We start from the raw sequence: 14,660 nt of genomic DNA on the forward strand, positions 1-14,660 counted from the left end.
TTTAAGTGTTTTTCCAATATATGTATAGATAAATAACAAGGACTTACTGTATAGCACAAGAAACTATATATATATATATTATAAGATTCAATATCTTATAATAAACTATAAGGGAAAAGAATCTGAAAAAGTATGTACACACACACACACACACACACACACACACACATATATATATATATATACACACATACATACACTTCACAGGTAGCACTAGTGGTAAAGAACCCACCTGTTAATTCAGGAGACATAAGAGACATGGGTTCTGGGTTGAGAAGGTTCCCCTGGAGGAGGGCACAACAACCCACTCCAGTATTCCTGCCTGGAGAATCCCATGGACAAAGGAGCCTGGCAGGCTACTGTCCATAGGATCACAAAGAGTTGGACATGACTGAAATGACTTATTAAGGATGCATCCATACGTGTGTGTGTGTGTGTGTGTGTGTAAATACATATGTAACTGAATCACTTTGCTGTACCCCTGAAGCACTGTAAGTCAATGATATTCCAATTAAAAAATCAACTAATTAAAAAAACCATTAAAAATGGATAAAAGTTTAAAATGTATAGATCCTCAAAGAGTTGCCTTTTAATAAACGTTTTACCAGTGATGATGCAGCAGCCACTGGCCTGGGTATCAGGAGACTCAACATATCTTCTCGGCTCTGCCACTAACACAAAACCAGGGAAATTCACTTGCACCCTCAGAGCCAATTTTTCCCAACTTTTTAACAAGACAAATAGAAAACTCTTCTTATACTGATATGCGTAAGAAAATCATCAGAATATTTTTAGATGTCAGATTCACTATGATAAGAGCTCAAAATCTGGGACCAGTGAGTGAAAAATAGAAAGTGGGGTTAAACCAGGATTGGTAAAACAGAATTTATTCCAATCTAGCTTAAAGCTCCTTTCCCCATACCTTTTCCTCAAAACCTTTCCAATGAAGTTAAGCTTCCTGAGTAGCCTAACCCTCCCTCATTCCTCTCAGCCCAGTTCCCCTCTCTTCTAAAACAAAGTCCGGACTTTGTTCCACTAGGCAGCCTATGATGGCTTCTGAATGTGGCAACATCATCCAAATTTCATTCATGTTGAACAGGCGCTTCAAACCTGGGACCTGCTCTGCTAAGAAACTCATTCAAATGGTGGAGCAGTTCTCTCCCACGTCGTATTCTGTTCCTAGAGGCTTCTCCTTCTTACTTCACAAGAGGCACTTTATTCCAAAATATATGAGAAATGCGTCTAAGGGACAAATTCATTTAACTGGAACCTTCAGTTCAACTCTTTGTACACTTTATTCCACAGAATATCACGTAAGACCTTGAATAAACTCAAACGCGTGCTGCTCAGAACACAGAGAAAGCTAGACTGTTAACAGAACTCAGAAACAATTATGCTGCCCGTTCCAAGGACTCCAAAAGCATTCAGAAATCTCAGATACAGAGGTGCTACATGGAAATATTCAAACGTTCAAATTATGTCTTAACACGTCAAATTATTTCTGCTAAGTGCTGCGGATGATGCAAAGCTGGCTTTCATAATCAAGACAGTAAAGGCAGAAGATCATACATTTGGAGAAAATGTTTGTCTTCTAGTTACCAGATAGTTTCATGACTTTTAATATATAACTGTCCTTTCAGTCTCAATGTCCTAATTTGTCACAAAGCGGAGAGTTACACTATCCTACATGAGAAGGTGTGAGCCACAAACTAATGAGTGAGAAGAATGATTATTTCTATGAACATCAGCAGCTAATATTTACTGGCAGGCACTATGTTACATTATTCAATCTTCTGAACAACCCCACGAGGCACATGTTATTAATTCCTTGAGTTTTACACATGAGGAAATGAAGTGTCACGAGGTAACTGCCGGATAATTCCTGTGTACCAAGTTCTGCCCTGAACCGAAGCGTCCCTCAAACCCGCCCCCTCTTTCAGGCAGGGCTCGCCCATCACATCACGCCTATGCACTTGCCGGGCTCGCGGCTCGCGTCTACGCTGTCCACCTCGTGGAAAGGCCGGACACATGCGGAACCGCAGCCTCACCGAGGTCCCGTGTCCCCTCGCCCGACGCTGGCTACTTCCCCTGACGGAGACTCCGCCTAGGCAGCGCCTACCTGTCCGCCTTCTCAGGTTCTGACGCCGAGGGTCCCTGCCCCACGCCGGCTCGCTGGAGCTGCGTAGGGTACCCCTTAGCTGTCGCCCAACCATTCTGCTTCATCTGCCACTCCCACTCGGGCCGCACCTGCTCAAAGCCGGGGGCGCAGACCCAGACTCTTCAGAACCGTCTGCCACAATAGCCCCTGAGACTTTTTAGAGGTAGAGCTCAAAGGGTATTGCACATGCGCAGAAGGAGCTGCAGGCGAGCAAGTCCCACCCATAACCACGCGCGGCGAGCGCTCGAACTTCCAGACTCTATCTCCCAGAAGCCGGCTCCTGGAGGACCTTGAGAGAATTTTAGAAATCCGACACCTTCTTTAGGAATTCAGAGTTTGTGGGCTAGGGTTATCACTTCTGCCATATGCAGCCCTGAGGGTTTTTTTAGTACCTCAGAAAAAGTCTCACAGCCAATGTGCCTTTTAAAACAGCAGTTGCCCAAAGAAGCAAAGTTGCAAATCAATGTCAATTATGAATAAAAATAGGAAAGTTACTTTAAATCCCAAGAAATAAATGAATTAAATACTAGGAAATACTATCAATAAGATGGTACTGTTTAAAAGTAAGCAATAAATAAAAGCCTTTCTTTCAGCAGTGACAAACATAAGTTGACACTTCAGCTATCAAGTAAAAATAAATCCAGGCTTCAGGTAAAGAGAAACATTTTTAAGACTATTGCAGTAGAAATAATGCCCTGATTTAAATATCAGAAAGCATCTCAAAATTAAATAGAAAAAGGATCTTCTTTCCTAGGAAGGAATAAGGATTAACAGGAACAACAGGAACTAATTGGGCAAGTGAGTGGAGGAGGTGAACAAACAGCACGATGGGGTAGTCTGGCAGGAAATTTGTCTGACTCTGATTAGCCCTTTTTAGAATGAGCCCTTAAGGGACAGAGGGATATTCGGTATATCTGTGTTTGGTCAGATTAGGAGAAAGCCAAGGTTCAGGGGCTTATGAGGGTGAGATAAGCCTGATTAAAGTTTGACTCAAGCTACACCTACCATTGGAGAAGGCAATGGCACCCCACTCCAGTACTCTTGCCTGGAAAATCCCATGGACGGAGGAGCCTGGTAGGCTGCAGTCCATGGGGTCGCTAAGAGTCGGACACGACTGAGCGACTTCACTTTCACTTCTCACTTTCATGCATTGGAGAAGGAAATGGCAACCCACTCCAGTGTTCTTGCCTGGAGAATCCCAGGGACGGTGGAGCCTGGTGGGCTGCCATCTCTGGGGTCGCACAGAGTCGGACACGACTGAAGCGACTTAGCAGCAGCAGCACACCTACCATACAAGAAATTCTTAACTGAGTCTGTTAGCCTGAGAAGGAAGGCTACTCAACAACAGGACAATAACTTAAAGACATAATAACATATAAAGAATACCAGTGAAGATTACATAGGTAAACATAAAAACCAGTATTGTTGGGGTTTTTGTTAGTAACTCTTTTGTTTCTCATGTAATTTAAAGACAAACCCACCAGTGGTAATTCTAAGACAATATTAACTCCAGCCTAACAGAGGCAATTCTGACCTAACAGAGGCAGAAGAGATTAAAAAGAGGTGGCAAAAATACACAGAAGAACATACAAAAAAGATATTAATGACCTGGATAACGATGGTGTGGTCTCTCACCTACAGCCAGACATCCTGGAGTGTGAAGTAAAGTGGGCCTTAGGAAGCATTACTAGGAACAAAGATAGTGGCGGTGATGAAATTCCAGCTGAGCTATTTCAAATTCTAAAGAACGATGCTGTTAAAAGTGTTGCACTCAATATGCCAGCAAATTTGGAAAACTCAGCAGTAGCTACAGGACTGGAAAAGATCAGTTTTCATTCCAATTCCAAAGAAAGGCAATGCCAAAGGATGTTCAAATTACCATACAATTGCACTCATTCACATGCTACTAATGTAATGCTCAAAATCCTTCAAGCTAGGCTACAGCAGTACATATACGGAGAACTTTCAGATGTACCAGCTAGGTTTAGAGAAGGCAGAGGAACCAGAAATCAAATTGCTCACATTCACTGGATCATAGAAAAAGCAAGGGAATTACAGAAAAACATCTACTTCTGCTTCATTGACTATGAGAAAGTCTTTGAATGTGTGGCTCACAGCAAACTGGAAAATTCTTAAAGAGATGGGAATACCAGACCACCTTACCTGTCTCCTGAGAAACCTGTATGTGGGTCAAGAATCAACAATTAGAACCTTACATGTAACAGCTAACTAGTTCAAAATTGGCAAAGGAGTACTGAAAGGTTGTTGTTGAATCACGCGAATACACCGGGATTCTTGGCCCCCGGAGGAGAATTCAATCCGGGGCCAGAGATGAGGCTTGATCGCTCAGAGCTTTTGTGTAATAAAGTTTTATTAAAGTATAAAGGAGATAGAGAAAGCTTCTGACATAGGCATCAGAAGGGGGCAGAAAGAGTACCCCACTGCTAGTCTTCAGCTGGATGTTATATAGTCACTAGCAGTCTGTTAATGAAAGAAAGGAATGTCTTACAATTCAGAATGGCACCAGGCCCCTCACCCATAAGATGCATTTTGGGATAATCTTGGCACCAAATGGCTTATCCTGGGCCATAAAATGATTAACTTGAATCTTGAAGAAGGGCAGACCACCATACAAATAGTTTCATTTACATAGATTAGGGGAACAATATCTGAGTATAACATACTGGTTTGTCAAGTAGGTTCTGGGCCAAGAGGCGGAATCGACTTGGAGACAGAGTTTGGGGTAAAGGCATAGTACATTAGCATAGCTTAAGACAAACATTTCCATAAGAAAAAGGCATTGGTTATCTCTAGGCTCAAGAATAGCTAACTTCAGGCCAAACCAGGTGTCATTATGGCAACACAGTATTTTAAGAGAAACCTCCCTTTAAATTTGTATAGAGAAGGAAAAAATATTGCTTGTTTGTTTCCTCCTGCCGCTTAAGAGAGATAAAAATGTCTGACACTTGTAGGCTATTTCCTCCATTTGGAGACCCCTGGCCTTCCTGCCTGTTACCCTCTCATTTTCATCAACTCCAGTCTCCAGGTCCTGGTCTACAGACTGTGAAGTTTGTCCTTTCTTCCTCCTTGAGAATTCCAGACCCCTCTCTCCTTGGGGACCCCTAGATTTCCTATCAACCTGCCTAGGAAATGACTCTCTCATTCCCCCCTTTTCTTTTAGGAGAATTATGTTGTCTAGGGAAAAGGGGTGTCGTTCTCATTCCATAACTACTTCCATAACTACTTCCGAGCTGACAAGGGGCGTTGTCCCTAAATTGGTGAGGCAACATATTCTCCTAATCCTCATATTGAGAATATCTGATCCAGGGGCCCCAAATAGTAGCTGGAGGAAGCTACAGCAGTAGCAGGAGTTTGAGCAACCATTTGTAACTTAAAAGCTTTCATGCGGCTAGAAACAAATCCAGTTGTACAATTACAGATGCAGGGAGCAAACAGCAAGAACAAAACAACCAGAATGACTGTAATTAAGATAGTTGTCCACCATGGGGAACTAGTTAACGTTTCCCAAAGTGAAGCAATTGAGGCTTCAGGAGTATCCATGGCCCCAATCATCTTGGTCGTGTGGTTAGTAAAATGAGTAACATTCGTGCTCATATCAGGTATGTATGTACAGCATTGGGTAAGAATAATGGCACAAGTTCCTCCTTGTGCAGCTGTCAGAATATCTAGAGCCAATCTGTTTTGTAAAACCACCTTTCTAATTTGTGCTTGTTCAGCATTAAGAGCTGAAATAGCCTTTTGAGAATCTTGTAATGCCTGTTGAGTAAAATTAGTTAAAGCATCCACTCATAACATAACATCTGTAGTTCCCAAAGAGGGAACAAACGCTGCAGCCAAATAATCATACCAATGAAATACAGACCTTGCCCACCGAGTTCTAAGGTGGGGTAAATTAGCAGGCTTTTCTGGAAGCTCTGAAAATATAAAGCCATGAGTAAAGGCTAGACCCAGGGTGCATCTCCCTATCCAACCAGGGGGGAGCCATGCCCATAGGTAAGAGCCACATATCCAATAAGTCCTGTTTGGAGCAAGCCAGCACGACTGAGATATCCAGTCCCAATTCGTGCCTGGCCAGACAAAGGGAGAACCTGAACTGGGATTGGAAAACACGGAAATGATTACATTGCATGTTTCCTGAGACAAATATCCCACTTGTTTCCAATCATTGTAATTAAGTTGTTGGCTAACTTTTGGGGACGGCTCTGTTTGTTCCCAGCATATAGAGGCAGTAGATATTAAACGTCCTTTTTCAGGAGTTAGCCATGTAACCTCATCCCATATTTGATAAACGTCAGGTAAAAAACCGTTAGATCTAGACCTATTTACCTTATATGTAGCAAAATAGTCATTGAACCGAGACAATGTATAATCAAAATTAAAAGTCACATTATGTCCATAGTTAGAGTACAAAGTGTTGCACCAGTCCATTTTAGGGTTGGTAGATGTCATCAGATGAAGAAGAGGCATCGCATGTGATTGTTGTCGAAGGTATTCACAGACTTGGAGAAAGTCTTTTCCTTGAAGTGGGGATGTCCACCACGGGAAGCCTTTCACTGACGAAGAGGGGAGCGCTCCGCAGACCCAGCAGTTAGACCGATTGTGGAATGCAGCGTAAGAGTGAGCCCAGGACAGGAAGACATTGTCTTGAGGATCCAACGGCAGACTCAGGATATTTGGAGTCAGCAGAAGTAAGCTCACATAGGTTATCAGGCCCATCAAAAAGGTACAAAGTCAGAGCATAGAAAGTAAAGACATAAAATGAAGTCACTTAATTTTGGTCAGGGTGCCACCTCTTAACTCGAGTATGATGTACCCACGAATCAATTCCTGGTACTTTGACAGCTGTGGGAGAGGAAAGAATAACCTGGTAAGGACCTTCCCAGAGAGGCTCGAGGGATGGGCCCCCAGATCCCAATGTTTTTATGAGGACCTCGGTTCCTGGCTCAAATAGAGGCTTGCTTGTCTCGGAGGCTGGGTCAGGAGTCATCTCCCAGAGTTCTGTTAATGCCTGTTGAAAAGCTGAGAGCTGAGTTACATAATTAGTTAATTCCAAGGCTTCAGGGTCTATAACAATGTCTGTGCGTAAGAAAGGCCTTCCATAAATACATTCAAAGGGGGACAGTCCCTCTTTTTTGGGGGTAGTTCGAGCCCTCATTAAAGCTATGGGTAAGACTTTAATCCATTTGTCCTGCGTCTCTTGAGTTAATTTGCGCAGATGCCTTTTGATAATGTCATTAGCTTTTTCAACTTTTCCGGAGGATTGGGGTCTCCAGGAACAGTGTAAGTGATATTCTATTCCTAGAGCTTTAGATACCCCCTGAGTTACAGCAGCTTTAAAGACGGAGCCATTGTCACTCTGAAGGCTCCGTGGCAGCCCAAACCTGGGGATAATTTCATGAATTAAAATCTTTATAACCTCCTTAGCCTGTTCACTACGACAGGGAAAAGCCTCAATCCATCCAGTAAAGGTATCTACCCAAACTTTTAAGCAAGAATATCCATTAGCTTTTGGCATATGAGTAAAATCAATTTCCCAATCCTCTCCAGGATACTTCCCACTTCGTTGTAATCCAGATTTTGCTAGCTTTTCAGTCTTTGGGTTATTTTTTTTTTTTACAAATCTCACACCTTTTGATAATATTCTTTAAAGTTTTCATTACCCTTTTACCTTCAAACAAACGAGAAACCATTTGGTGAGTACTCTCGGCACCCAAATGAAAACTCTGATGTAAACCCTTAAGAATTTTCCATTGAGCATTTTCAGGAATTATTAATTGTCCATCCTCAGACTGTAACCGTCCTTTATCAGTAATCTTTGCTCCTCGTTTCTCATATCTTTCTAATTCTTCCTCAGTATATTGTGGTCTTTCCTGTTCCACAGGACCTGTCCAGATCAAAGGCGTCTGTAGTGAAGGGGTTTCGTAAAGTGCCGCTTTTCTGGCTTGACAGTCAGCCAGATGATTACCTTGGGCTATTTTACTCCCATCCCTGCTGTGCCCTTTGCAGTGCATAACAGCTACTTCTTTAGGACAATATATAGCAGTTAAAAGTCTCTCGATCTCTCTGAAATGCTTAATAGGTTCTCCTGTTGCTGTTTTAAAGTGTCTCTCTTTCCATATTGCAGCATGAGCATGTAAAGTCAAATAAGCATACTTAGAATCTGTGTAGATATTTACCCGCTGCCCTCTGCTTAACTCTAGAGCTCGGGTCAGGGCCACAAGCTCCGCTAACTGAGCACTGGTTCCCTGGGGGAGAGATTTTGCTTCCAAAACCTGTTCAGCAGTCACCACGGCGTAACCTGCTTTACGCTTTCCATCCTGAACAAAAGAACTGCCATCTGTAAATATTTCCATGTCAGGATTGTCTAATGGGGTATCCTTTAGATCCTTCCGAGCTGCATAGTTCAAAGTTAGGAATTGAGAACAATCGTGATCAGGTGTTTCATTTTTCTTCTCAGGAAGGAAAGTGGCAGGATTTAAATTTCCACAAACTTTAAGCTTAGTTACTGGTCCTTCTAACAACGACTGATACTTAAGAAGCCTACTGTCTGTCATCCAAATATTAACCTTAGAATTTAAGATTCCACTCACATCATGAGAAGTCAGTACAGTAAGGTTTCGTCCATTAATTATTTTTAAAGCTTCAGGTGCTAATAAAGCCGCTGCCCCAATTACTCTTAGGCAGTGGGGCCACCCACGTGAAACTACATCTAATTCTCTGCTTAGATAAGCAATAGGTTGCTGGTGAGGCCTTCAGGGTTGTGTCAAAACTCCCAATGCCACACCTTTTCTTTCAGTGACAAACAAATAAAATTCTGACCCTGTGGGCAAGCTCAGAGCTGGAGCTTGCAGGAGAGCAATCTGAAGAACCTTAAAAGCCTTTTGAGTTTCTGGAGACCAAACCAGTTTGTTGGTTTGGGCCTGCTGAGTTTCAGCTATGTTTATATAAAGGCCAGGCAAGTTCCCCATAACCTGGAATCCAAATGCGACAGTAACCTGTGATTCCCAAAAATCTTCTCAATTGTCTTAAAGTCATAGGTAGGGGGGTGATTTAGTATAGGTTTAATTCTCTCAGGGCCTATGGCCCTAGTCCCTTCTGATATGATTAGGCCCAGATATCTAACTGATTGTTGACAAAGCTGAGCCTTTTCTCTTGATGCCTTGTAACCACAGTCTGCCAGAAAGTTTAAGAAATCTGAGGCTCGCGAACAAGCTTCCTCTGTCTCAGCACAGAGCAAAATATCATCTACATATTGTAACACCACTGCTTCAGAGCTATTAAAGTTTTGTAGATCCCGTGACAAACTTTGTCCGAATATGTGAGGACTGTCACGAAATCCCTGGGGCAAAACTGTCCAGGTTAACTGAGAAGCTGGCTGCGTAGGGTCTTCAAAGGCAAATAGGAATTGACTTTCTTCCGCCAAAGGCACTGAATAGAAGGCATCCTTTAAATCAATTACTGAGAAATATTTGGCCCGTTCAGGAATTTCAGACAATAGAGTATAAGGATTAGGCACCACGGGGTGTAAAGGAACTACAGCCTCATTTATTATTCGTAAACCTTGAACTAGTCTCCATTTACCATTTGATTTCTTTATACCCAAAATAGGAGTGTTGCAAGGACTGTTACAGGGAATTAATAGTCCCTGCTCCTTTAAATTTTCGATGATGGGTTTTAACCCTTCTTTAACTTCAGGTTTCAGTGGATACTGCTTCTTATGTGGAAATACGTGTGGGTCTTTGAGCTTAACAACTACAGGAATAGCATTTTGTGCTCAACCCACAGATTTTCCATCAGCCCATACTCTAGGATTTACATTTTGTTCAACTAAAGGGAGAGAAAGGGAGGGCTCCATATTCATGAAAACAGAGGCATGGACCTTGCTCAGCATATCCCTTCCCAAAAGAGGTGAAGGAGATTCTGGCACAATCAGAAACTCGTGTGAAAACAGCACAGAATCCCAGTTGCAAGATAAAGAATAACTGAAATAATACCTTTTGGCTCGTCCAGACAGTCCCATTACGGAAGCGGATCAGGAAGAAAGTGGGCCGGGGCTTCAGTAAGCACAGAATAAGTTGCCCCAGTATCTAAAAGGAAATCGACGGATTGGCCCCCCACAACTATTAATACCCGAGGTTCATCAGGTGTAATTAGGACGGGAGCTTGTGTGGGGACCCCCGGGCACCTTCAGTCCTGATTGTCTTGAGAGTCCGACCCAGGAGACCTACGCCTCTGGGGGCAGTCTCTCTTCCAGTGTGGTCCTTTGCAGACCGGACATGGAGCCGGGGGCGGCTTAGATGCCTGAGGGCAATCCCGCTTGAGGTGCCCCTCCTTTCCACAGTAGTAGCAAGCCCATCCCTTTTCACCTGGGCCCCTGTGGGCATTTTTCTCAGGCTGTTTAAGAACGTTCTTCATAGCCATGGCGAAGGCTTCCGCCTTTTTCTTTGTCTTTTTTTCTTTTTCTCATATTCCCTACCATAATAGACTGTCCGAGCCAGTTGTAACAGAGTATCTAAAGACTGATTTGGTCCATAGGCCTGTTTTAATAGCTTACGGCGGATATCTGGAGCCGACTGAGTGAGAAATCTATCCTTTAAAAAGATCACTTTTCCCTCTTCACTTCTGGGATCAATCTCAGTGAATCTGCGAAGGCCTTCTCTCAGTCTATCTAGGAATTTACCAGGAGCTTCTTTCTCCTGTTCTATATCTGCCAATTTGCCATAGTTTAAAGGCTTAGAACGCGCCTGCCTAAGTCCCTCAAGAATACATCTAACAAAATGACTCTGATCCCATCTTCCTTTAGCTGTGTTGTAGTCCCAGTCTGGTTCTATAGTTGGGACCGCCTGATTTCCAGTGGGGAGGGCCGCTATCTCGTTCTCCCTCTTCCCTACTGATTCATTACCAAGCCACTCGTCTCCATAAGCAACCGCTTTTCCCAAAACTCGAGTCTTTGACTCAGGAGTCAGCGTTTGTCCCAAGATATACATCACATCCTTCCAAGTGAGGTCATAAAGCAAAGTAACACCTTTAAAAGCTCTAATATATTTTTCTGGGTCCTCTAAATAGTCTCCCAGATCCTCCTTGATTCTTTGTATTTTTTGATAAGAAAAAGGCTTATTAACTCTCACAGACTGATTATTTCTCCCGGTGGGTGTTTCATAAAGAGGCAACAGCTTGTGTGGCTGTTCCTCAGTCTCTCTGGCTGCTCTGCGCATATGATCCCAGGGATAGGTTGGAGAAACCTGTTTCTCCTCTTCTCTTTGTCTCCTGTCCTCCATCTCATCTCTTACTTCGATGGTCTGAGTTTCTACTGAAACCAGAGTAGTCTGAGGTCGTACTGAGACAGGAGTTCTTTGGACCTCCATGTGGGCAGTTTGAATCCCAGTTTGGAGTCCCTGGTATGGGGGCAAAGTAAGAGGACAGGAGGGAGCTGAAGATTTCACGCCCAAATCTATACCCTTAGGACATAAGTCTGGCATATTTCGCAGAGAGAAAAAGGGCAACACATATGCTACTTCTACCCATTTCCCTTGTTCCTTACAGAACCGGTCTAATTGCAGAACAGTATTATACTTAAGAGACCCTCCAACTGGCCACCGTTCGCCGTCCTCCAGTGGATACCGTGGCCATGCAGTATCACATAGGAAGACCAGGTGTGTCTTCTTTAAGCCCTGGGGATCAAATCTATCCCAGTTTTTCAGGATACAGTTCAAAGGAGTGAGGCTGGAATTGTTAGCTCCCATCTGTAAGAGAGAAAAAAAGCGACCAGCGCCATTTTTTCTACCGGAGGCGTCCCTCCCTGCTCTAGATGGGGGTGTAGACAGACGTTACACCAAAAGCTTTTCCTTCCTGGTCGGACTTAGTCTGTCCCTTACCGACGCAGGCGCCGTACTCGTCCCTCCCGGTTCTACCACCGAGATGGGGTGGGGATGTACCAGGGGTAGACTTGATAGCATCCCTACTTGACGTCCAGCTCTTCACCCTTAACCTTGCTTGCCTCTGATGTCACCCGGGGTGAATCAGAGTAACCTTCCGGAATGCCTCCCAAGCTAAGACTACCGGGGGAAACATTCGTTACCTGAGTGCCTGTGCACGGCCCTGAGTATTTCCTGACCACAATAAGACCGACGCGAACATAAAACTGAGATGTTCTTTCCAAGCATCACCACACCAGTATAACAGCCTCCTCTGATCCACTAAGAGCCGGCATTACCAAAGGAAAAAACCCATTGCAGTCCCAATCTGAGTAACCTTTAACCTCAGAGATGTTCTGGGAGCTAGAGCTCCATCTAGCTTCCGAACTTTCGATTCCTAGCGAGGCTAGACACTTTCTTGACTACCAATCCAAGTTTGGGACCTAAGCCACAGTACACAGTAACAGTATAGATCACAAGTCCCTTGAAAGTCTATCATCCGATAGATTAGGTTAGTACTTCTAATTCCCAAGGAGTTATGAAATGGTCAAAGAGACCGAAAAGTTTGACCAAGAAAGGAGAGTTCGGTCCACACGCTTTGCCCATTTCTGGTCGGTTCCCCAAGGAGACATTGGGTGCCTCTTGGCATTGGCAGGTCGGTATAACGCCCCGACAGGTTTCTGCCATAAGCCGTATGAGATCACCGTGGAACCGCAGAGCAGGGCCCCTTACTTGCTTCACGCAGGGCATGCCTTCATTCACACATTTACTAACGTGCCATTAGTAAAGCACGGCAAAAAACGTGTTCGCTAAGAGAACAAAGAACTAAAGCTCCAAGCATCCTTACCTTGTCCTGAAGGATCCCAGATGAGCCCCCAAGATGAAAGGTTGTTGTTGAATCACGCAAATACACCGGGATTCTTGGCCCCCGGAGGAGAAGAATTCAATCCGGGGCCAGAGATGAGGCTTGATCGCTTCAGAGCTTTTGTGTAATAAAGTTTAACTTAAGTATAAAGGAGATAGAGAAAGCTTCTGACATAGGCATCAGAAGGGGGCAGAAAGAGTACCCCACTGCTAGTCTTCAGCTGGATGTTATATAGTCACTAGCAGTCTGTTAATGAAAGAAAGGAATGTCTTACAATTCAGAATGGCACCAGGCCCCTCACCCATAAGATGCATTTTGGGATAATCTTGGCACCAAATGGCTTATCCTGGGCCATAAAATGATTAACTTGAATCTTGAAGAAGGGCAGACCACCATACAAATAGTTTCATTTACATAGATTAGGGGAACAATATCTGAGTATAACAAACTGGTTTGTCAAGTAGGTTCTGGGCCAAGAGGCGGAATCGACTTGGAGACAGAGTTTGGGGTAAAGGCATAGTACATTAGCATAGCTTAAGACAACATTTCCATAAGAAAAAGGCATTGGTTATCTCTAGGCTCAAGAATGGCTAACTTCAAGCCAAACCAGGTGTCATTATGGCAACACAGTATTTTAAGAGAAACCTCCCTTTAAATTTGTATAGAGAAGGAAAAAATATTGCTTGTTTGTTTCCTCCTGCCGCTTAAGAGAGATAAAAATGTCTGACACTTGTAGGCTATTTCCTCCATTTGGAGACCCCTGGCCTTCCTGCCTGTTACCCTCTCATTTTCATCGACTCCAGTCCCCAGGTCCTGGTCTACAAAGACTGTGAAAAGTTTGTCCTTTCTTCCTCCTTGAGAATTCCAGACCCCTCTCTCCTTGGGGACCCCTAGATTTCCTATTAACCTGCCTAGGAAATGACTCTCTCAGTACGACAAGGCTGTATATTGTCACCCTGTTTATTTAACTTATATGCAGAGTACATCGTATGAAATGTTGGACTGAATGAGTTACAAGCTGGAATCAAGACTGCCAGGAGAAATATCAACAATTTCAGATACGTAGATGATATCATTCTAATGGTAGAGAAGAGGAACTAACGAACCTCTTAATGAAGGTAAAATAGGAGGCTGAAAAAGTTAGCTTAAAACTCGGCATTCAAAAACTGAGATCATGGTATCGGGTCCCATCACTTCATGGCAAATAGAAGGGGAAAATTTTTCTTTTGGGGCTCCAAAATCATTGTGGATGGTGACTGCAGCCATGAAATTAAAAGATGCTTGCTCCTTGGAAGGAGAGTTCTGACAAAACCAGATAGTGTATTAAAAGCAGACATCACTTTGCCATAGTCAGAGCTATGGTTTTTCCAGTAGTCATTACGGATGTGAGAGCTGGTCCATAAATAAGGCTGAGCACCCAAGAATTGATGCTTTGGAATTGTGGTGGAGAAGAAGAGACTTAAAGGAAATCAAAACAAGTCACTCCAAAAAGAAATAAATCATGAATATTCATTGGAAGGATTCATGCTGAAGCTGAAGCTCCAATACTTTGGTCACCTGATGCAAAATCTGACTCGACCATGATGCTGGGAAAGATTGAAGGAAAAGGAAAGGGGGGCAGCAGAGAATGAGATAATTAGATAGCATCACCAACCCAATGGACATTCATTTAAGCAAACTCCAGGAGATAGTGAAGGATAAG

The 14,660-nt window shown here is 43.4% G+C and overlaps 2 protein-coding genes across 3 annotated transcripts in view; both read right to left on the reverse strand.

Annotated features, from left to right (window-relative positions):
• Positions 1-14,660, reverse strand: part of LOC109553937 (zinc finger protein 33B-like) — a 54,259-nt gene that overhangs the window by 18,810 nt on the left and 20,789 nt on the right. The gene's annotated exons all lie outside the window — the stretch shown is intronic.
• On the reverse strand, positions 184-8,573 carry LOC139180354 (endogenous retrovirus group PABLB member 1 Env polyprotein-like). Its single transcript, XM_070781886.1, is given in 1 exon segment — positions 184-8,573. A coding segment is annotated over 1 exon segment (1,434 nt). The 5' UTR covers positions 6,896-8,573; the 3' UTR covers positions 184-5,461.

Source organism: Bos indicus, chromosome 28 (assembly GCF_029378745.1).
Source record: "Bos indicus isolate NIAB-ARS_2022 breed Sahiwal x Tharparkar chromosome 28, NIAB-ARS_B.indTharparkar_mat_pri_1.0, whole genome shotgun sequence".
Lineage (NCBI taxonomy): Eukaryota > Metazoa > Chordata > Mammalia > Artiodactyla > Bovidae > Bos > Bos indicus.